We start from the raw sequence: 22283 nt of genomic DNA, 5'->3' as shown, positions 1-22283 counted from the left end.
GTTTTTGTAGCCAAGCAATGTAACTAAACCCCATAAAAAGAGGGGCGGGACCTCTGTGTCCCATGCTGTACTCCAAGAAAAGGATTTTACAGGTAAGCTGTTATAAAAATCCTATTTTCTTTATCGTACATCATGGGACACAGAGCCTTAAGTAATTAATGGATGTCCCATAGCAATGCTACTTGAGGGGAGGGAGACACAACCCGTATGGCACCCCCAGACCTGAGGACTTATACTGCTGCATGCAGTACACTGCGCCCCAAAGCGATATCCTCATTTTTCCTTACATCCACTTGATAAAATTTGCAGATCTGAGCCATGAAGGTCTGGTGACGCACTGCCCAAGAAACACTAACTGCTCTGGTAGAGTGCGCCTTGACTTGAAAAAGGGAATCTTACCCTTTAAATCATAAGTTTGAATAATAAATTGCTGAATCCACTTAGCAACAGTGAATTTCAACACTGCCTGTCCCTTCTTAGGACCTTCTGGCACAATAAATAAGACATCAGTCTTGCGAATCTGAGCAGTTGCCTTTAAATAGATTTTCACTGCTCTCACCACATCAAGACAATGTAGTGAAAAAATGATGGCAGGACAATATCTTGGTTCAGGTGAAAACCTGAAACTACTTTTGGCAAAAAGCCTGGACGAGGGCATAACACACCACTTTGTTCTCATGAATAATCAAATATTATATGGCTCTTTACAAGAAAGAGCAGCCAATTCCCAAACCCTTCTTGCTGAGGATATAGCAACAAAAAATACCAGCTTCCTTGTCAAAAGGACTAAGGGAATACGCTGTATAGGTTCAAATGGCTGTTTTTGTAACACTGACAAAGCTAAATTTAAGTCACAAGGGGTTCAAGGGTGATTTAACTGGCGGATTAATCCGCATCACCCCTTGCATAAAACCCCAGACTAAAGAATTCGTAGCAAGCGGTCTTTGAAATAAAATTGATAAGGCTGAGACTATGACACATCTCCAAAGGTGCCAACCCTTGGATTCACACCAGGAAACATAAGCCTTCCAAACTCTAATATATAGTTCTGGCTTCCTTGCATTAATCAAAGTTGAGATAACTGAGCCAGAAAGCCCACGTTTCTTCAGAATGTGGGTTTCAATAGCCAGGCGTTCGTAAAGTAGGATGGAATATCAGCCCCTAAGAGAGCAGGTCTGGCCTTAGTGGGAGGGGCCATGGGCCCTCCACTGCCCTCCTTACGATTTCTGCGTACCATGACCTTCTAGGCCATGCTGGTGCTACCAGAATTACCAGCTTTCTTTCCAGCTTGATCCTGCAAAGAAGTCGTGGCAGCAATTGAATAGGGGGAATGCATAGATCAGTGAGAACTGATCCCACAGGGTCACCAATGCATCTGTTTCACATGTGAATGGTTTCCTTGTCCTGGACACAAAGTTGGCTAACTCCATGTTGAATCTGGACGCTAGAAGATTTACATCCGGAAGTCTCCATTTTTGGCAAACAGCTTGAAAAACATCGGGGTGAAGAGACCATTCCCCTGGGAATAACTGCTGGCGATTTAAGTAGTCCGCCTGCCAATTCTCTACTCCCGGGATGAAAACTGCTGATAAGCATGGGACATTCTTTTATGCGCAAGTTAGAATATGGTTCACTTCTCTCTGAGCTGAGAGACTCCCCCTTGCCCCCTTGGTGATTGTTATAGGCCACAGCCATGGCATTGTCGAATTGGATCCTGACAGGACAATTGTTTAACCTGGCGGTCCAGGTTTTCAAAGCCAGACACAATGCCCGAATCTCTAGGATGTTGATGGGCAGGGTTCTTTCGGATCTCGACCACTGTCCCTGGACAGTTGTTTTCTCTAGTACTGCTCCCCAGCCTGAGAGGCTGGCATCAGTCGTTACTACCTTCCAGATAATTGGTCTGAAGGATTTTCCTTTAAGCAGATTCTGGGTTAGTAACCACCAACTGAGGCCTTGGGACATCTTTGGAGACAGCCGCATTGGCAAGTCCAAAGCTTGCATCATTTTATTGCAAAACAGTATCCTGTGTGCTTGGAACAGTCTCAAATGGAACTGTGCACAGGGAACTGTTTCGAATGAAGCTACCACCTTTCCCAACAACCTCATGCAAAGGCAAATTGAGGGATCTCTTTTTGACCTGACCATCCGTACCAGCTCTTGTATGGAACTGATCTTTGCCGGAGGCAAAAACACCCTTTTCTGGGCTGTGTCTATGATCAGGCCCAAATATTTTTTTTTGCGGTTTTAAGGAAGATTTTGCTAGGTTGAGAATCCAACCCAGACTTTCCAGGTAACTGGTTGTAATGTGTACACTCTGCTCCAAGCAAGCCACTGACTGGTCTAGTAACAATAGATTGTCTAGGTACACCAAGACTGTAATGCCCTGTGCCCTTAGCCTGGCTAGAGTTGGGGCCAGTACTTTTGTGAACACCTGTCATGCTGTGGCTAGCCCGAAGGGCAAGGCTAGAAGCTGAAAGTGTTGTTGTTGTACTTTGAATCATAGAAGTGTCTAGTGAGCAGGAAATATAGGATCGTGCAAATATGCATCTCTGATGTCGATGGATGCCATAAGTTCTTTTCCTTGTAGGATGGAAACTACTAACTTGATTGACTCCATGCGAAAGGAGCGGATCTTCAGGAACTGATTCGATACCTTAGATCTAGTCCCCGTTGATACACACAGCCCGGCTCCGCCCTGCCCTTCCACTCCCTCCTTACAGGCTGTGATTGGCCGCAGCCAGAGCCCATGGCTCCCACTGCTGCCTCCATGTCCAGTGTGGAGAGAGCTGCTGCTCTCGGGCACAGCACTGGATCGAGATCGGGCTCAGGTAAGGATAAGGGGAGGCTGGTGGGGAGTTGAGTACAAAAGGTTTCTTACTTTAGTGTGGAGAATGTACTAAGGTAAAAAAAAACTTCTGCCTTTACAACCTATAAAACCTAATCTACTTAAAGAGGTTATAAATCTCAGAATTTTTTTTCCAAAAATAAAAACCCCTGCAAGACAAAGGCATAATGAGCTAGTATGCATCGCATACTAACTCATTATGAAATACCTTGGAATGATGCCCTCCAGTGCCGCCCGCACTCTGCTCACACGGCCAACATCTTTGCCAGAGTCACTTCCGAGTTTGCGGGCTCCTGTGCTGTGATTGGCCGCAGCCACAATGACGTCAATCCCATGCGTGTGCGGGTGCCATATGTCACAGCAAGGGTCCTAAAGAAACGTCACGAGCGGGCCGTTCCTTCAGAGCGCATACACTGTTGACGTCGGCGGCAGCGTATATAGTAAATATCTCCTAAACGGTGCAAGTTTAGGAGATATTTACAGTACCTACAGGTAAGCCTTACTACGTACCTGTAGGTACAATTAAAAAGAGGAAGACTTTATTTCCTCTTTAACCGTCAATTCATAATCTCCCCCAAAATCTAAATGTCACCCTTAAAGTTGTTCTACAGCCTAAACATTTTTTACCTTACTGTATTCCCTGCATTAGGGTTAAAAAATGTTTAGGTAACAGTATCACCCCCTACTATACTTACCTGAGTCCTTACTCGATCCAGCACTGTGCCTGTCTGTAGCAGCTCTATCCTCTTTCCTCACTCTCACAGGCTTTGCTGGAGATAGCAGAAGCTGCTTTCAAGAAAATCCAGTGACAAGGGAGCCGAGCAACACTGTGTCTGAGTGCAGGCGCGCACAAGTGTCCCCTAAGTGGCTTGCTATGTAGGCACTCAAAAAAGGAGGGGTCAGGATTATAAGCAGGGGACCCAAGAAGAGGAGATTCAGGGTTGCTCTGTGCAATTCCACTGCACAGAGCAGGTTAGTATAACATATAATTTAGAAAGAAAAAATAAATAAAAGACTTTACAATCACTTTAACCTAACTCTGGCAATCTAACCTGGCAAAGCTTTGAAGGACACGCCTCCTGGATGCCTCCCTTGCAACCCTACCCCACTCCATGAGTCCTTCAATTTTGCAGAAAGCAATGTTATCTTATGTCCTGCATCTTATGTCCTGTACTGTATTCTAAGTTCTGGAATTTGCAGACAATTAAAAATTCTTCTTATCTTAAATTGTACATAGGAGTATTGATTATAGGTATTTATATAGCCTGACAATTTACGCATTACCTTTAAATGTGTATTGTACATTCACACCAGTGCCTGCACTCAAGGAGCTTGCAATCTAAGGTCCCTAACTCACATTCTACATACACATACTAGGGCCAATTTTGACAGGAACCAATTAACCTTCCAGCATTTCTTTGGAGTGTGGGGGGAAACTGCAATACCCAGAAGAAAAATCTTATGCAGCTTCCTCCAATATTACATCAATATACTCTTCATTCCCAGTCTTGTGGGCAGGCATATTGGGATCTGGCTCCAGTTGGGAGACAGGAGTAGCAGAAGAGGCGTTGCTTTTTTTGAGCCCAGGACAAGGAGGGCTTTATTAAAATATATGTCAAACCAAAATTTCCTGATATGTGCCTGCTCTACCATGTACTTGTATGAGAGTGTATGATGTTCTCTTTGTAGTGCTTCCTTTGTGTGCAATACCTGGTGTTCCTGCCAGTCCCTCTTCTCTCCTATTAAAAACTGACCCCACTACGCACGAGAGCACAGCGTGGTCAGGTTTTTAGCTATGCCGAGAACACGTCACCCCCTCCTGCATAGACATTTATTGGGAAGACCAGCGAGCTGCTGTTTCTCCACCCGTCTCTCTAAGATCCTTATGCAGCGGAGTACAGAGATTATGTAATTATGTATAAAAAACGTAGGGGGAAAAAAGGGTGTTATTTATGATGTTTTTATATTTATACACAAATTTTTTGCTTTTCATTTCTATTTTAAACTTAATACGTTGTTTTACAAGGTGTGGGTTTATATACAAAACTTTTAGATCATAATCTGTCCGAGAAATAATGATATAGATGCAGAACAATGAAAAACTGCTCAGTAAAAGGTGAGGGTTGCCACCATCCCTGTTGTTTCTAAATGTATATAATTCCTCTTATGTGATTTTAAGGGCAACCAGAAGCAAAAAAAAAAAAAAAAAACATTTTTTTCTATAAAATTCTCAGGTTTATTGCAAATATTAAAATATCAAAGATCCATAAAAACATGCGTCAAAAGGGTCCATGTCACCATGCACAAGTTGAGAATTATATTTGTAAGATCATATATGTGGTACTCCCAGGCAGGTGCCCACGGTTTTAACCAGATTTTGTATGATTCACAGCGAGTCCTGGGAAATATTTTTTGATGCTTCTGGTTGCCCTTAAAATCCCTGAAGAGGAATTTTATACATTTCGATATAGATGCAGAAAAACTCAGCTTTTGTCAAGTAGGACACTTATTATATGTCTGAAATAGAGCTAAAATCGCATGCAGAGATCGAGGTTAGGGCCGGGCCCTGTTCCAGTGCAAGTGAGGCATCGAGCTTGAATGTTGTTCAGGCCTTAGGCAGGGAGCGAATGGTCACCTGCAATTTTCCACAGGCTCCATTTGATCTGGTTTCTGCCATAGCTAGAAGTAAGACTACTCCCCTGTGAGGTATCCACGGAGTAAGGCACAGAGTTTAGAGTAACCATGCACTGAAAAGTATGTGGTAATCTATGTGTAGACCATCTTTAACGAATTCTCAAAGCAAAAGTACAGGAGGAAGCACCTGAGATTCTTATAAGGGCTCTAGGTGGAAGTGGCATTAAGCTGTGCAACTAGTGGTGTAATGTACCACATGATCATCCACCGGGACTCAGCTCCAAGTGGTTGAATTTTAGCACCAAGTTTGAAAAGTTTACCCTGGGAGGTGAATATATTCCCAACACAGCCCTGTTTTTACATAATGGTCAGAGATACAGGGTTACCCTGCCTTACCAGTCCACAAGGCTGGACTGTATATAAAGTCCAGGCTTTGCCCGTCACAGTGGGCATACCCCCCGAAGTGTGTATGAATACTCTGCCTGTGTCCTGAACTGTATGATTAAGATAAAATATTACTACTCATTCCACTTGCAAACATGCCTAAAAATATCCCTGCTGCTCTAAAAAATCATCATATGGATTTTTGTAGTTTCAGAACTACCTACAGTGTTATACCAGGCAAGTTGCCCGCTATTTTACCCTCTACTGTCACTGCAAAGTGTTAGGAAATACAATTATTTACAATGTCATCTCTTGTTATTTTATATAACACACTTTAAAGCTGAACTCCAGGCAGATAAAAAAAAGGCACATATTAACACAGCTCTGTGTTCATTATTATTTGTAAAATAGTTTTGTATAACTGCAATTGGTGCAATTGATATCAGCTTCCTCCAGTCTGTGTTTTGCTGTACAGGGATTAGGAGAGAGAGGAATCTCTGAGAACCAAATGTGCAATTCTTTAATTGTAAAAGATAAAGGGGTTGATTTACTAAAATTGGAGAGTGCAAAATCTGGTGCAGCTGTTCATGGTAGCCAATCAGCTTTTAACTTCAGCTTATTCAATTAAATATGACAAAAAAAAAACTGGAAGCGGATTGGTTTCTCTGCAGAGCTACACCAGAGTTTGCACTTTCTAGTTTTAGTAAATCAACCCCAAAGTGTTGAGTGTTGTTGTCCCTCTGATTGTAATCTGGAAGGGATGTGCAAGTCTCAGCACTAAATAGATAGTAACGCAAATCCTTTGACAGCTAAAACAGCACTTGTACATATTTTATTTGTGCATTTAGATGTTTGGCTGGCGTTTAGCTTTAAAAAATGTAAACAATATATGCATTCACATGCAAGGCCCTATAAAATACTGTTATGCACACAGTGGATATGTATTAATATTGTATAGACAGTAGGAGCAAGTACAAATTAGTGCATTAGTGCATACACATATGCAAAGCCATAACAGCAAGATTCTCATAATACAAATGCAATCACACCATTGGGGAAAATGTAAATATACGCATAAATACATATATAAAGAAAACTTATGCCGCATACACATGATGGGAATTTTGGTCGGAAAAGGCTCTGATGGTTTTTCCGACGGAATTCCGACGGGATTTCGCTCAAGCTGTCTTGCATACACACGATCACACCAAATTTCGACCATCAAGAAAGCGGTGATGTACAGCACGTTCGACGGGACTAGAAAAAGGAAGTTCAATAGCCAGTAGCCAATAGCTTCCGTCTCGTGGTTGAATGTGAGCACGCGTGAGTTTTTGCGCGTCGGAACTGCATACACACAAACGCATTTTCGGTTAGGAACTTTTTCCAACCGGTGGAGCATAAACACAATCGCATTTTCCAAGCAAAAGCTCATGTTGGTCTTTTGCTGGCCGAATTTCCAATCTCGTGTATGCGGCATTACATATATAAAAAAAAGAACATACTGTATATAGTTAGTGGTAGACCGTGCAGCACTAAATATGTTGTGTTAAAGGTAAATATATGTTCATAATAATAGATAATGGCTCATGCAAAGGCTTATTCTGTCACACAAGAGCTGGTACCTGGGACACTAACCTGCGTGTTAAATGATGCTGCTGTACGTGGGCTACGAACAAAATCCATAAAGAAGGCCCCATCCTGAGATGAAAGTGACAGTGCAGAGGGAGCCATAAAGAGACAGAGACAGGTTGAACCACGCACCATTACAATTTGGAAGGCACACAGGAATTAGGAAAATTGACTGAACAGAAGTCACAAAGCGCTATCAAATTCTACATCTCAACCTTCTTACTTACCTTACGAGGGCTGTCAACAGAGTTTGGAGTGACAGCTGGGTCTGTGGCCTGACAGGAGGCTTTTCCAGCATGGGCTAAGGCTTGCTGTTCCCCCAAACCCCTGTAAAAATTATATTATTGGTTTTACTTTGTTTATTCTTAACTTATTTTGGGAACAGTGGTTTTCATATGATTTTTGGCAGATGGGCCATCTTACTTCTGATTTGATTCCAACTCTAGAAGAGCTGAGAGTGCAGATGTTCCTTTCTTTCCTACTGGAGGTCCAGGGGGTTCTGGGGGGTGGGTTGGAAGCTGCAGTCCTTTCATACCGGTTCCCTTCTAAAAATACAATAAAGACACAAGCACATCAGTAAACATTTAAAATATATGTTCCATATAATAGTAAAGCAACAAGATAAAAAGAATAGTAAGGTACTCGAATCATCCGGTCAGATCTGTGACGCCTGCGGATCCGATTCAGACACTCCACAAATCGCAGGAAGCCATCTATTAGTTGTACTTCTTCTTGTTCAGATCTGGGGCGGTCTCCATACACATCACAACGCTGCTCCCCCTCAGTGATGCGCTTGGTGGGTCCAACACAAGAGGGAAGGAGAAGGAACCGAGTGCGCCAGAACTTTAAAGACTCAATAAGACTACACAGAAGGATGCAGAGTTCATAGAAATAAGAAAATAAGACAACAAATATTATAAATATATATACACATATACATACTACTAACATACATACCGATCAGCCATAACATCATGGCCACCCATCTTAACCACTTAATATTGGAGTTGCCATCAAAACAGCTCTGACCTGTTGAGGCATGGACTCTACTAGATCTCTAAAGGTATGCTGTGGTATCTGACACCAAGCCGTTAGTAACAGATCATTTAGGTCACACAGCCGCTGCTGGCTTGCCTTCGTTCAAAATACAACCTGATGTCATCACCCTAGGTAAGCAATGCACACATACACCCGGCCAGCCACATGATGTACAAGAAAAGGGATTCCCCAGACCAGGCCACCTTCTTCCATTGCTCTGTGGTCCAATTCTGATGCTCATTATAGTTGCTTTTGGCTGCGGACACAGTTCAGCATAGGCACCCTGACCGGTCTGTAAATACACAGCCCCATACACAACAAACTGTGATGCATTGTGTGTTCTGACACTTTTCTATCAGAACCAGCATTAGCTTTTTCAGAAATTTGAGCTACAGTAACTCTTCTATTGGATCAGCCTACAAAAGCTAGTCTTCGCTCCATAGCTATTACAATTTGGACCTTGTCAAAGTCAGAATACTTATGCTTGCCCGTTGTTTCTGCTTTCAACACATAACCTTCAGGGACAACATTTTTACTTGCTGTCTAGTATATCCCACCCACTTTCGGATGCCATTGTAATGAGATAATCAGTTATTCACCTTACCCGTCAGGGATCATAATGTTATGGCTGATCGGTGTATAAGGAATTATTCAATTCACTTGTGTATTTCTTCTACACTTAATCAGTTTTCAGAGAGCTCAGGTTGGGTGTAAAATTGATGATCTTTCCTAGTAGTCCACAGAGCAAGCAGGAGATAATGGCACTGTTCTACAAGATTGCAGGCTTTGAAAAATGCAGTTATTTTGCATAACTTAGGTGGGTGGATCATTTTAACACGCTTTTGTAGATAAAGTAACTCCTATGTAATTAGTCATTTGGGTTAGTATTGTCCATATTTAGATCAACTTTAACAGTGGCCCCATGATTACAATAAACAGCCAGTTAATATGGATGGCATTCACTTACAAGTCTGCCATGTAAAACATGGCGTTACCTAGAAGTTCTCTTTTTGGAGAGGTATAATGCTATATGATAATAGCATGATATAGTATATGAGAATCATGTGTTCAACTGTTTAGTGTGGTCAAAGGCACATTAAGCAACAGTGAGCCTCAGTCAGCAAAATAGTTTTTGTTATGCTTCTAAAACGTCTCCAAATTTGGAAGGTACAATGATAAGGTACATATGATAAATTTGGAAGGTACAATGATAAGCTGATGAGTAATGCTTTGAACACCATAACAGGAGAGTCAGGGCTCTACTGAGTGGGATTGCAAATGCATCTATAGGGCCATCCTTGACTATCAAAACTGGTGACCTGCAGTGGCTACAAGTCACCTGAGCCTTGCTGAAACTGACCTGGAATCGATGATGCTGAAATGGCTATTTCTGTAACCGATCATCTATATCTAATATAAGTAACTGTTACTTTTCATTCTGTTCATATGTGTCTCGTATCATTCACTATGATTATGTTAGTAGACCTTAAGTAATGCTACACCCCACTAAACCCTCTCCCCCCCTTTTTTTTATTTTTTTTTACATTTCACGTAAAGCAGTCCAGACTTACATATTGTGTATAGTCTGCTTCCTTGAAAGTTTGTATCTTTGTTTTCTTGACCAGTTCCATAGTCCCTGCCCCACTTCTCCGGCCTGTGAACATCTTCATTATCTAGCAGTTTCTAAAGACCTGTGCATGTGTATTCTGGGTTGATGCTCATGACTCATGCTCATGACTTCCTCCTAGCTTCCGACACTCAACTGCTGAAGTCAATTGATTCCCTATCCTTACCTCTTCTCTGCAACCAGGAAGTTGGGAGGATCGTAGAGAACCCAGTGGTGGTGACAAGGACAACAGATACTCATTTAGGGATGGAAGGGTGTTCATGAATATAATGGGTTGTTTTAGCTTAATGCTGGCATTTTTACCTTAATATTTTGAATGCATTAAGATATAACATATATAGCCTTTAGTACTACTTTATATTGAATCTGTGTGGCTTAATATTATTTGTTTTATACATTATATAATGGTGTAGTCAGGCTATTTTTATAACACCCATTACTATAGAAGGAGGTTATTTGTTGTATGAATCAAGTAGAGGTTACTAGGTTTATTTTCTATTGTGTAAAATCCGTCACATGTATGCCCAACCTGAAATCTTCAGAACCAGCAGAGCAGATGTACTGATCCAAATAGTTCCACTTATAGTCCTCTAGTCGCTCATGAGAGAATTCCACCCAGCTAGGCACAAAGTCACAGCCAGAATGGAAGGGGCATAGGTTATAGGTGTAACTGATCTGGGCAGATTCATATGGATACCTAAGGAGAAAACACAAGTACATGTTCATTCATAACATTATTTAGAGCATTAGATTGTGTGAAGACATAGCATTATACTCTATCTATGTCTTCACACAAGATTCACATATTTTTCCCAAGGAGCTGAAAAAGTTGTGAATCTTGATAAATCAACCTCACTGTCTTTAAATAAAATGTCACAAAAAAGAGGAATTTGACTTACCCGTAAATTTCATATTGTAGAGTACAGTATACAAAGGCACATTAATTATACTGCATGGCTTATAGGCTTGTACCTTCAGGTGATTGGACATTTGCAAAGCTTTAAAGGGCACACCCCTTAGTGCCTCCCCTATAACCATACCCCAACTACAAACTGAGTCCTTAGCAAGCAATGGAGAGTAAACCAAGAAATGGGAGGGTGGTCTGTGTCCTGTACTGTAAACCATGTAAACCAAGACATGGAAGTTACAGGCAAGTCAAAATTCCTCTCATCTTAAATGTACAGTACAGGACACAGGCAGAATATTCATACACCATGAGACATCCCCAAGCTATGAGTAGGAACGGTAGGCAAGAGTGAAGCAAACATAACTGTGCCAACCCAACCTCAGAGAGCCGCTGTGAGAACCTTGCAGCTAAAAGCTCAATCAGCAAAACACTGGACATCCACCTGGTAAAAATTTGAAAAAGTATGAACAGGAGACCAGGTGGTGGCCTTACACAACTGGGCTTTCAAGGCTTGGGATCAAAATGCGCATGAAACACCCACCAATTTACTGGAATGGGTGCATAAAAGTGCAGAGGACATTTTAATCTGAGAATGTAGGCTCTTGCAATCAGATTTCATATTCATTGTGCAATGGTGGACGTTAAAGCAGGGTGTCCCTTTGCGAGGTTCCCAAGGACAGGACATAGAGCGAACCTCGCATAGGGTCCAGTACGGCTTCCAAAGTTTTACCATGGTAGTACCAGTCTGGATACACTGCTTCTATGCTGGCATTAGAGGACGGTAAGGATTTAATTAAAGAATCAAGAAGATAAAATAATAAAGAGAAAAAGAGAAATAATAAACTAGTTAACCTAAGGGTGAGTTTCTCTGAGAAAGAGAAAAGGACCATCACCTTCAGACACTAGCACAAAACTAAGGACTCACAAAGTGGGGTGGGGTTATAGGGAGGGCACCCAGGGGGACCCAAAAGGCAAATGCTGCTGTCAGAACACAAGGTCTGGGTAGGGGTGGGCCCCCCTGCACAAGAAGGGACCCAACATAAAGAATTTACATAACAGCAAGCAACAGCCATATGTGCATTTTGGTGTTTTGACATGTGCTAAAGCTTCTCAGTGTGGTTTTTAAACATTGTAAACAATTACATATTTTACAAAAGGTATTCTCTTACTTTGGCAAATATCTGGTCACAGTTATTATCTTGTCCTTGCAGGTCACTTTGTGAAATGTTCGGCCCATGCTAAGCCAATACTGGTTTTCTTCATCTGTGTGGATTCGGGACACCAACCCTAAAGAGGACAGAAGGAAGAATATGCAGAGCCTCATTTATGGTCCAACATCTCAGTCCATTCTAGGAAGTTTCTCATCCCATGATAAATCCACTTTTTCTTGGTTTGGAAGGACAAATATAATTAAAATGGATATTTTAACTAAACTATTACATATATTTCAAACAGTACCGATTAAATGACCTAAACATTACCTCACCTGGAATTAAAAATGTAGGATTTCATTTGGTGACACAAACGCTCTGGAATTCAAAGAGATATTCTCACTTGCCCTAAAATAAATATAGGGCTTGCCACAACACTTACATGATTTCATCATGTATATATATATATATATATATATATATATATATATATTTCCCATTCTTGTATTTAGTGTCTTTCTATCATCGGTTACATCTTTTGAGCCCTTGAAGGAGCCTAGATCATGAAGCATGTGAGGTTGGATATGAAGGCACTTTTGAAATCCCACACACTAGTTAGTATTTGTTCACTAACCAGACTGATTGATCTACAAGATAAACCGTGGATCTCAGTAGAAGAGGATATTATCACCTTACAATCGGAATGTTTGCCCTGAGTTGCCACCCATGGCATACACCTTATCCTTCACGGTATCAATCACTTGACAAGTATGGAATGACATGCTTAAAGTGGTAGTAAACTCTGTTACGCCGCTTGTACCTACAGGTAAGTCTATAACAGGGCTTGACAAATTTGCTTAGAATCTAGGAGCCAGCTGAAAAAGTTAGGAGCCAGTTATTTAAATCCTCTGCCCAGCGCCCAGAACTGCATGTCTAGGGCATTGGACAATTGCTCATGCCTGATGCCAAGAGAAAGACAATATAAAAAAAAAAAAAAAAACATTTGTTTTGTTATACGATTTTGCAAATAATTTTTTTTCTCCTTCACTGATGTGCTTTGAAAGGCTGCACTAATGGGCACTGATGGGGCGGCACTGAGGTTGGAACTGATGGGCACTGACAGGTGGCACTGATGGGCACCAATAGGCAGCACTGAGGTGCCACTAATGGGAACTGGCAGGTGGCACTGATGGGCAGCATTGGCAGGTGGCACTAACTGGCATTGGCAGGCAGCACTAACTGGCAGGTGGCACTGGAAGGTTGCACTGCTTGGCACTGGCAAGTGGCACTAACTGGCATTGGAAGGTGGCACTGGGTGGCACTGGCAGATGGCATTGACAGGTGGCACTGACTGGCACTGGCAGGTGGCACTGATTGGCACTGGCAGGTGGCACTGGATTGCACTGGCTGGTGGCAATGGGTGGCACAGATTGGCAGGTGGCACTGGATTGCACTGGTTGGCACTGGCAGATGGCGCTAACTGGCACTGGCAGGTGGCACTGGATTGCACTGGCAGGTGGCACTGGATGGCACTGGCAGGTGGCACTAACTGGCATTGGCACTGGATTTGCACTGGCAGGTGGCACTGATTGGCACTGGCAGGTGGCCCTAACTGGCAGATGGCATTGGCATGTGGCACTAACTGGCATTGGCAGGTGGCAATAACTGGCACTGGATGGCACATGGCACTGATAGATGGCATTGACAGGTGGCACTAACTGGCATTGGCAGGTGGCACTGGATTGAACTGGCAGGTGGCACTGGATGGCACTGGCAGGTAGCACTGCTTGGCACTGGCAGGTGGCACTGACAGGTGGCATTGGCAGGTGGCACTAACTGGCATTGGCAGGTGGCACTAACTGGCATTGGCAGGCGGCACTGGATTGCACTGCCAGGTGGCACTGGATGACATTGATTGGCACTGGCAGGTAGCACTGGCAGATGGCACTAAATTGCACTGGCAGGTGGCACTGGTTGGCACGTGGCACAGGTTGGCACTGATTGGCAAGTGGCACTGGATTGCACTGGTTGGCACTGGCAGGTGGCACTAACTGCCACTGGCAGATGGCACTGGATTGCACTGGCAGGTGGCACTAACTGGCATTGGCAGGTGGCACTGGCAGGTTTCACAGCCGATAGTGTAACTGAATGCTCCCTGCAGTGCTGCACTGTGTGAAACTGTATGGAGAGAGAGGAGCTGACACATTCAGCGTGATGTCAGAGGTGGGTGGGCGGGACCCGGCAGCTATCCAGCCAATGATTGGGCTGTTTAAGAAAGGGGAGGGGCCACATACACGTATCGGCCTGCCCAGATCCCATCCCATTGGCTGGTGTTGGAAAGCTGGGTCCCGCCCACCCCGACATTCAGACTCAATTTTGACAGCTCCTCTCTACACGCAGTTTCACACACTGCGGCACTGCTCTAACAACAGTGTGTGGAGAAGGGAGGAAGATGTCAGCGGCTGCTGAGCTGCTCTCTTCCTGCTCCATCCCGACTACCAGACAGTGCTCTGTGTCTGGAGGCACCAGACGCAGAGCAACAGAGGCACCTGTCAGTGACAAAAACCCAGGCACCAGGGCACAATTTCTAGTCGCAACGGCGACCTGGCGCCTGGGATTTGTCGATCCCTGGTCTATAATAAGACTTACCTATAGGTACTGTGAATATCTCCTAAACTTGCACAATTTAAAAGATATTCAGAGTGCATGCAGCCAATGATGACACCACCGGCTCATGCACTCTGAAGGTCTGGTTTACAGTGGCGGACCTTCAGAGCCGTGCCATAAACTCATGTAGCTGGAGGCCACAAACCCAGAAGGAAGACCATGGAAAGATGTCAGCCCTCTCAGCAGTAACATTGCGGCGCTAGAGGGCTTTGTTTTAAAGTAAGTCTCTCATAATATGCTAGTATGCAATACATACTAGCACATTATGACATTGCTTTGTAGGGAATTTTTTTTTTTTCGTTAAGCCAAATGCAGTTTACTACCGCTTTAAACAGAGAGATTGTTCTCCTCTAGACCAGGGACTATGACACCAATTTCCACCAGCCTTATATTCCTCCACATTTCTGGAGCAAAGATGATGGTACACGAATCACTCAAACTCTTTGGAATGAAACATTGCCCCCTCCTTTCAGAATTGCCCCCACCTATGAGTAGGAATCGGTCAACATGGCTTGTGAAGTTTCATCCCTCTATGTTTGCTCCATCTATCCATTGTCCTTCCTATCTAAACCCTTTACGAGTTTCAAACAATACCTTCTTCAAAAACATTGATTGATCTATATAGTATCTATCTAAAAATTTCTCTTTTCTGCCATGTTTCCCAAGAATCCATCTTTCATTGCAAAATGGGAGAGGCAACTGAGGCAGTCCAAAACACCCAAGGACTGGGATGGAACACTTACACTAACACACAAAATGTCTATATCAGCTAGACTCCAGAAGAACCAAAGCTAATAGTATAATTACATGTCATAGATAAGGCATGTCCAGACACATGTAGGAGATATCTCAGAGTCACGATAAATCACGTATGGCTCAAATGACTGCTCATTATACCCTTCTAGACCAGATCCTCACATTACCCTGTTGTCTATTCATCCTAGCTCATTCAAAACCATAAAAAACTCTTAAGACATTTTCTGATAGCAGCATGTAAAATCATAGCAAGGCACTGGAAGTCTGACCAGGTTCAAACAGTTACAAAGTGGGTGTGTGAAATGAAGCTTAGTCCTTTGAACAAATGATACCTCTAGAGGAGAGCAGTCCTGGACCTTACCAAACTGCATGGTTTCTATGGGATAAGTTTAAAGCTGTTGTAAAGGTTTTTTTTCTTTTTGCTTTAAAATACTAAAACATATTATATGTACCTGCTCTGTGCAATGATATTTTACAGCGTGGCCCCAAACCCTACTCTTCTGGGGTCCCCCATGCTCCTCCTCCTCTGTGTCTGCCCCATAGCAAACTGCTAGCTGTGGCAGTGGACCTGCGGGTGTGCTCCTGTGCTGGGCTGTATGCGTCTATAGACACACACATCGCCCCTCGGACTTGCCCCCTACACAGGATTTGATTAATAGCAGCAGGAGCAATCGCTTTTGCTGCTGCCTCTGTACCCTGCAATGAGAGAAACAAAGAACAGCCCTGCTGCAGACAGCACTGCGTTGAGATAGTACTCAGTAAGGTATAGATGGTGGGACCATATAGAGCCAGTCAGGAATGTAACTCCAAGATCTATAGGACTAATGGGGAAAACCCCCTTTCTCCAAGATTATTTCCCATATATTACCCAGCCTCACTTTTTTTCTTCCCTTTTCCCTTTTTTTTCCCCTAATTTTCATGTCTTCATTCTGTTTTTCTTCCTTCATGGTGAAATACAGTACATTTCACACAAAGGACATGATCCTTTGTGGAAGTGGGGACCAGTGTTAATTTTGTCGACTAGTCATTAATCGACTAAAATACAACTAAGGCTGAAACCATTCAGATAACAAAAAAATTTCTAAAACTATAATGAATTTTAGTCAAAAGGACTATGATAAAAGCGTAATCAAAATGTGACGTTAAAGTTAACATTGCACTACCACATAAGAATTAGTAGGGGGCATCTACTAAGCTGATGAAAAAAAAAAATAGGAAAAAGGCTTTTCTTATTTTATTTTTTAATATTTATTGTTGGTTATCCCTTTCATGACTAAGCCTATTTTTGGCATTTGGTGTTTACAAGTTAAAATCCATATTTTTTGCTAGAAAATTACTTGGAACCCCCAAACATTATATATATTTTTTTAGCAGAGACTGTAGAGAATAAAACGGCGATTGTTGCAATATTTTATGTCACACGGTATTTGCGCAGCAGTGTTTTAAACGCAACTTTTTGGGAAAAGGGACACTTTCATGAATAAAAAAAAAAAAAAAAAACAGTAAAATTAGCCCAATTTTTTTGCATAATGTGAAAGATAATGTTACGCCGAGTAAATAGATACCAAACATGTCACGCTTTATAATCGCATGCACTTGTGGATTGACGACAAAGTACGGTACCTAAAAATCTCAATAGGCGACGCTTTAAACATTTTTTACGGTTACCAGGTTAGCGTTACAGAGAAGGTCTAGTGCTAGAATTATTGCTCTCGCTCTGACGATTGCGGCGATACCTCACATGTGTGATTTGAACACCGTGGGGCGCGACTTCTGTATGCGTTTTCTTTGCTTCGCGAGCTCGCGGGGACGGCGGGCGCTTTAAAAGTTTTATTTTTATTTTTTTATTTATTTTAAAATGACTAAATTGTTTTAAAAAAAATAAATAAAATGTGATCACTTTTATTGCTATCACAAGGAATGTAAACATCCCTTGTGACAGTAATAGGTGGTGACAGGTACTCTTTATGGAGGGATCGGGGGTCTAAAAGACCCCCCACCCCTCCTTTACACTTCAATGTATTCAGATCGCCGAAAACGGTGATTCTGAATACCGTATATTTTTTTTAAACTGGCGCTATTGGCAGCCGAGTAAACGGGAAGTGACCTCATGACGTCGCTTCCGTGTTTACTATGAGGAGACTGTAACGAAGCCGATTACGGCTTCGTTCCAGTTCCTCCCCAGCGGCCGGAGGCATCGCACACGAACCGTTCGATCGGGAGCACCGGTAACAGCGGCGGGAGGGGGGACGTCCCCTCCCACTCCTACGGAATAACAGCCGAGCAGCTTTTAGCTGCATCGGTTGTTATGCCTGGATAGCCAATCGCCTGCTGAAAAAAAAGGTACCGGGATGATGCCTGCAGGTGCGGGCATCATTCCGGTATACCCCCCCCCGGAAGCCGAGTACGCATATCTGCGTACGCTCGGCGGGAAAGGGTTAAATATTCTGATAATATGTGCATTACAGCCAATACAGTTTAATTTGTTTTTTGTTTTGTTTTTTCATGAAATAATGTCATTATGAGTTTGGAAATTCTAGAGGAATGCTTAAATGGGTTGTAAACCCTTGAGGTTTTTCATCTCAATGCATTCTATGCATTAAGGTGAAAAACCTTCTGTAGTGCAGCGGTCCCCCAGAGCCCCCGTTTTACTTAACTGAACCTGATCTTTCCAGCGACGAGAACAAGCACAGCAGCTCTCGGGTCCTCATTGGATAGATAGCAGCAGTAGCCATTGGCTCCCGCTGCTGTCAATCAAATCCAGTGACACGGGAGCCACGGGGCCGAGTCCTGCTGGACTCTGGAGTGTGCCTGCACGAGTGCCCCCATGGAATGCGGTTATCCTTGAAGGCACTCGATGTGGGGAGGAGCATCGCTGGGGGCCCCAGAAGAGGAGCATCATGGCTGCTCTGTGCAAAACCCTTGCACAGAGCAGGGAAATATAAAAAAAAAGTTTGTTATTAAAAAAAATAAAAATAAAAATAATAAAAAAACACCTTTATAACCCTTTTAAATAATTACAATTTAACTAAACCTATTACATTTTAGGTGACTAAAATGTACTAGAGGTTTTAGTCGACTAAAAGATAACTAAAACAATTCCGATGACTAAAATACGACTAAAACTAAAATGGCATTTTAGTCAAAGGACTATGACTAAAACTAAATTGAAATTTGACGTCAAAATTAACACTGACTGAAATAATTTGCAACTTCCAGTCAATATCAGTGTTCAAAGGGCAGATCAAGAATTATTATGGCAAAGGGGAATATTAGTTTCCACATGGTTGTCATATGTCCAATTTTTTGTGGCAAATGCGATCTAGATATTTCAATCTAGTACAGATATTTTAGATTTGCCAGTAAATGGACAGCTAAACTTCAGATGCTTTGAATTATGAGTATGAGACAAATATAAAAAAAATTACCTCTTCTGTACAGTGGACTACTGCTGAGGGGAGGTGGTGCACTGGAGCTGGATTTTGGTCGTTTGGGTTGAACAATAATTTGATAGCCCTGCATGAGACGCTGACATATAAATTCTTCAAAAACTTGCTGAGCGGTCATCTGAGCACCATCCTCATCCCGTCTGTGAAATATGATAGAACATTTATTCAGTTAGGAAAGGATTACGTTTTAAATTAGCACACCATCCTTTAGATCAGTGTTTCTTAACTCTAGCCCCAAGGGATTACACAGCACGGTTTTTCAGTTTTCTTTACAATTCCTTTGAGGTCACCGCTGTCAACAACAATATGCCGCAAGTGGCGGCTCCCGTGCGCATGCGCGGGACTGACGTCATCGCGGCTTCGTCAAATGACAGCGGCAGTGCAGCGAGACCCACTGAGAAGATGGACGCTCTGGACTACAGGGGACAGCGGTGACTTCGCTGGCTTCTGTGTCAGGTAAGTGACACATAATGGACTATTATGCGATGCATAGTAGTCCATTATGCTTTACCTTTGCAGGGAATCAAAGAGGATGTAAACCCATCAGGGTTTACTTCCTCTTTAAAAGGCCAATGGGCCAAAGAGGTGCTTCTGGACTGCTTATGGATATGTTGCTGTAGACAGGCAAGTGCCAACTTTGCAGCAATAAATATTTAATAGGCAACTTTACTTTTACCAAATATTTATATAATATACAGTATATAACTGTGCCAGGGCTCCTAAGTTTGCTTAAAGTTTATGTACAACCCAACCTTTATTTATTTTTAACAATGTTGTATGAGTAACAAAGCATTAGAACCTTTGTCAGGTTTTTATAGTGGTCTAGGATTCACTGTCTTGGTTTGTCCCGATGACCACTGTTGACAAGAAAAAACATAATGGGAAACCCAAAAGCAAGAGGTGAGGTTAAAATTTTACAATGTGGACACGTGTCTAAGAAGGCAATTATCCTCAAATTTCCTTTCATTTGCTGCTGTGTTTCTAGGACAGGAAGTGAGGAAGAATCTCCCCAAAGAGACACAGACAGCAAAATATAAACCAACAGTAGTTTTAACTCTTCCATATTCTATCCAAAACTAAACAAAATTGCCTAAACATGAAGCATGTTTCCAGGTAAAACTTTATTCATAGGTCTAATGATAGTAGGGAAGGGTTAGAATATTCTTAGCATTGTCTTGACTCCAATGGGAAGCCCCCCCCCCCCCCCCCAAACTTTTTATTTCTGTGACACCAGGATAAGAAATAAGGAAAACATGTGTCACCAGTACAGAAAGGCACAGGCAGCAATACATACCTCATAGGATCTAAATAAATAATAAAATAAAACTATAAAAATGTTTTTGTTGCCGTCTTCTGCCCTCTCACTGTGGCAAAAAGAGGACATTTTCCCACTGGGGAAGCACAATAAATTGACAGAACTTCTTACTGTTCCGCATACTATCCAAAAATATAAAAAAAATAATTTGGCGTAAAAAGGAAAAGTTCACTACACATCTGGGCCCAAAATGCCTTGATGGGAGGATGTCCCCACCATATACAGGTGCATCTCAAAAAATGTGAATATCATCCAAAAGTTAATTTATTTCCAAATTCAATTCAAAAAGTGAAATATATTATATAGATTCATTACACACAGAGTGATATATTTCAAGCATTTCTTTCGTTTAATTTTGATGATTATGGCTTACAGCTGGGGAACACCCAAAATTCAGTATCTCAGAAAATCAGAATATTGAGAAAAAGTTCAATATTGTAGACTTTGCTAATTAATGCAAAACACCTGTAAAGATTTCCATCACAGGACACAGCCATAGTAATTATTATGTGGGATGTCCCAGAGCAATTCCAACTGAGGGGAGGGAGACACAACAAAAGTAGGGCACCATGCGATCAGAGGACTTATACTGCTGCCTGCAGTACACTGCACCCAAAAGCAACATCCTCATGCCTTTTTACATCCATCTGATAGAATCTGGTAAATGTATGGATTGAAGACCAAGTTGCGGCTTGCAGATTTGAGCCATGGAGGCCTGGTGATGCACTGCCCACCAAGCACTAACAGCCCTAGATGAATGCGTTTTGATTTGAGAGGGTAGAAACTACCTCTTTAAACCATAAGCTAGAACAATTACTTGTCAAATCCATTTAGAATAGGAGATTTCCATGCCTGTCCTCTTTTAGGACCTTCAGGCAATACGAAAAAACATCCGTTTTGGGAATCTGAGCAGTCGTCTTTAAGTAGACTGCTCTCACCACATCAAGAGAATGTAGTGATTTTTCTTCCATAGAACAGGGTTCTGGAAATAATGAAGATAGAACAATATCCTGGTTTAGATAAAAACCTGATACTACCTTCAGTAAAAACTTAGGATGAGCACGCCATACTACCTTATCCTTGTGAACAATAATAATATGGTTCTTTACAAGAAAAAGCAATCAATTCTGATACCCTTCTTGCAGAAGATATGGTTATCAGAAAAAAAAGTTTCCTTGTCAAAAAAGTGCCATATTGGTCCAAAAAAAGGCTGTTTTGTAATGCCGCCAAAAACTAAATTCAAGTCCCAAGGGTTTAGGGGTGACCTAACCGGGGATTAAGCTGTGCTACCCCCTGAATAAAGTTACGAAACCAAAGAAAGCGAAGCAAAGTGGTCGTTGAAATAATACCGATAAGGCCGAGACCTATCCTTAGTCACTTAAGGACCGCCGCATGCCATTGTACGTCATCACAATGGCATGTACAGGCATGTACGTGCTTGCCTTCCAGCGGGTGGGGGGTCCGATCGGACCCCCTCCTGATGGATGCGGCGATCGATCCAGGATGAGGGGATGGCCGTTGGTTTCTGGCCATGCCCTCTCGATCGCTCCTGGCGAATGAGAAGCTTCCTCCCTCTGTGTATAGTAAACACAAGCAGGGAGGAAGTGACGTCATTCTCCTCAGGGCGGTCTTATTGACCGGACTACGAGGAGAGGACACAGTAAGTGTGCACCAAACACTACACTGACACATAGGCACACAAACCCCCCCCCCCCCGATCGCCCCCCCCCCCCCCCAGTCACAGTGTCACTGATTGCAGTGATCATTTATTTACTGATCACTGCATTCAGTGTCAGTTGTAACAGTAAAAACTGTCAGGGCAGTTAGTGTTAGGTCCAGGGTAGCCCCCTATCACCCCCCAATAAAGGTTTCAACCCC

General features: G+C 42.6%; 1 protein-coding gene across 6 annotated transcripts in view; it reads right to left on the bottom strand.

Annotated features, from left to right (window-relative positions):
* Window positions 1-22283, bottom strand: part of DEPDC5 (DEP domain containing 5, GATOR1 subcomplex subunit) — a 168179-nt gene that overhangs the window by 30260 nt on the left and 115636 nt on the right. For 5 of the 6 annotated variants that reach the window (XR_013263847.1, XM_077461520.1, XM_077461522.1 and 2 more), the window contains 7 exons: window positions 19070-19230; window positions 12237-12354; window positions 10690-10857; window positions 8138-8357; window positions 7919-8040; window positions 7723-7822; window positions 7502-7564 (listed from right to left, as the gene is read on the bottom strand). Coding sequence is in view for 5 of the 6 variants with exons in the window: in XM_077461520.1 (XP_077317646.1) it covers window positions 7502-7564; window positions 7723-7822; window positions 7919-8040; window positions 8138-8357; window positions 10690-10857; window positions 12237-12354; window positions 19070-19230 (952 nt within the window). In the remaining variant the exon portion in view is untranslated. The remainder of the gene's footprint in view (window positions 1-7501; window positions 7565-7722; window positions 7823-7918; window positions 8041-8137; window positions 8358-10689; window positions 10858-12236; window positions 12355-19069; window positions 19231-22283) is intronic. The other variant, XM_077461523.1, reaches the window with a different exon arrangement.

Source organism: Lithobates pipiens, unplaced genomic scaffold, assembly GCF_037356315.1.
Source record: "Lithobates pipiens isolate NorthernLeopardFrog02 unplaced genomic scaffold, aLitPip1_a1.2 Scaffold_3, whole genome shotgun sequence".
Classification (NCBI taxonomy): domain Eukaryota; kingdom Metazoa; phylum Chordata; class Amphibia; order Anura; family Ranidae; genus Lithobates; species Lithobates pipiens.
Note: the sequence above shows the minus strand (reverse complement) of the source record. Positions and strands in the feature narration are given on the sequence as shown.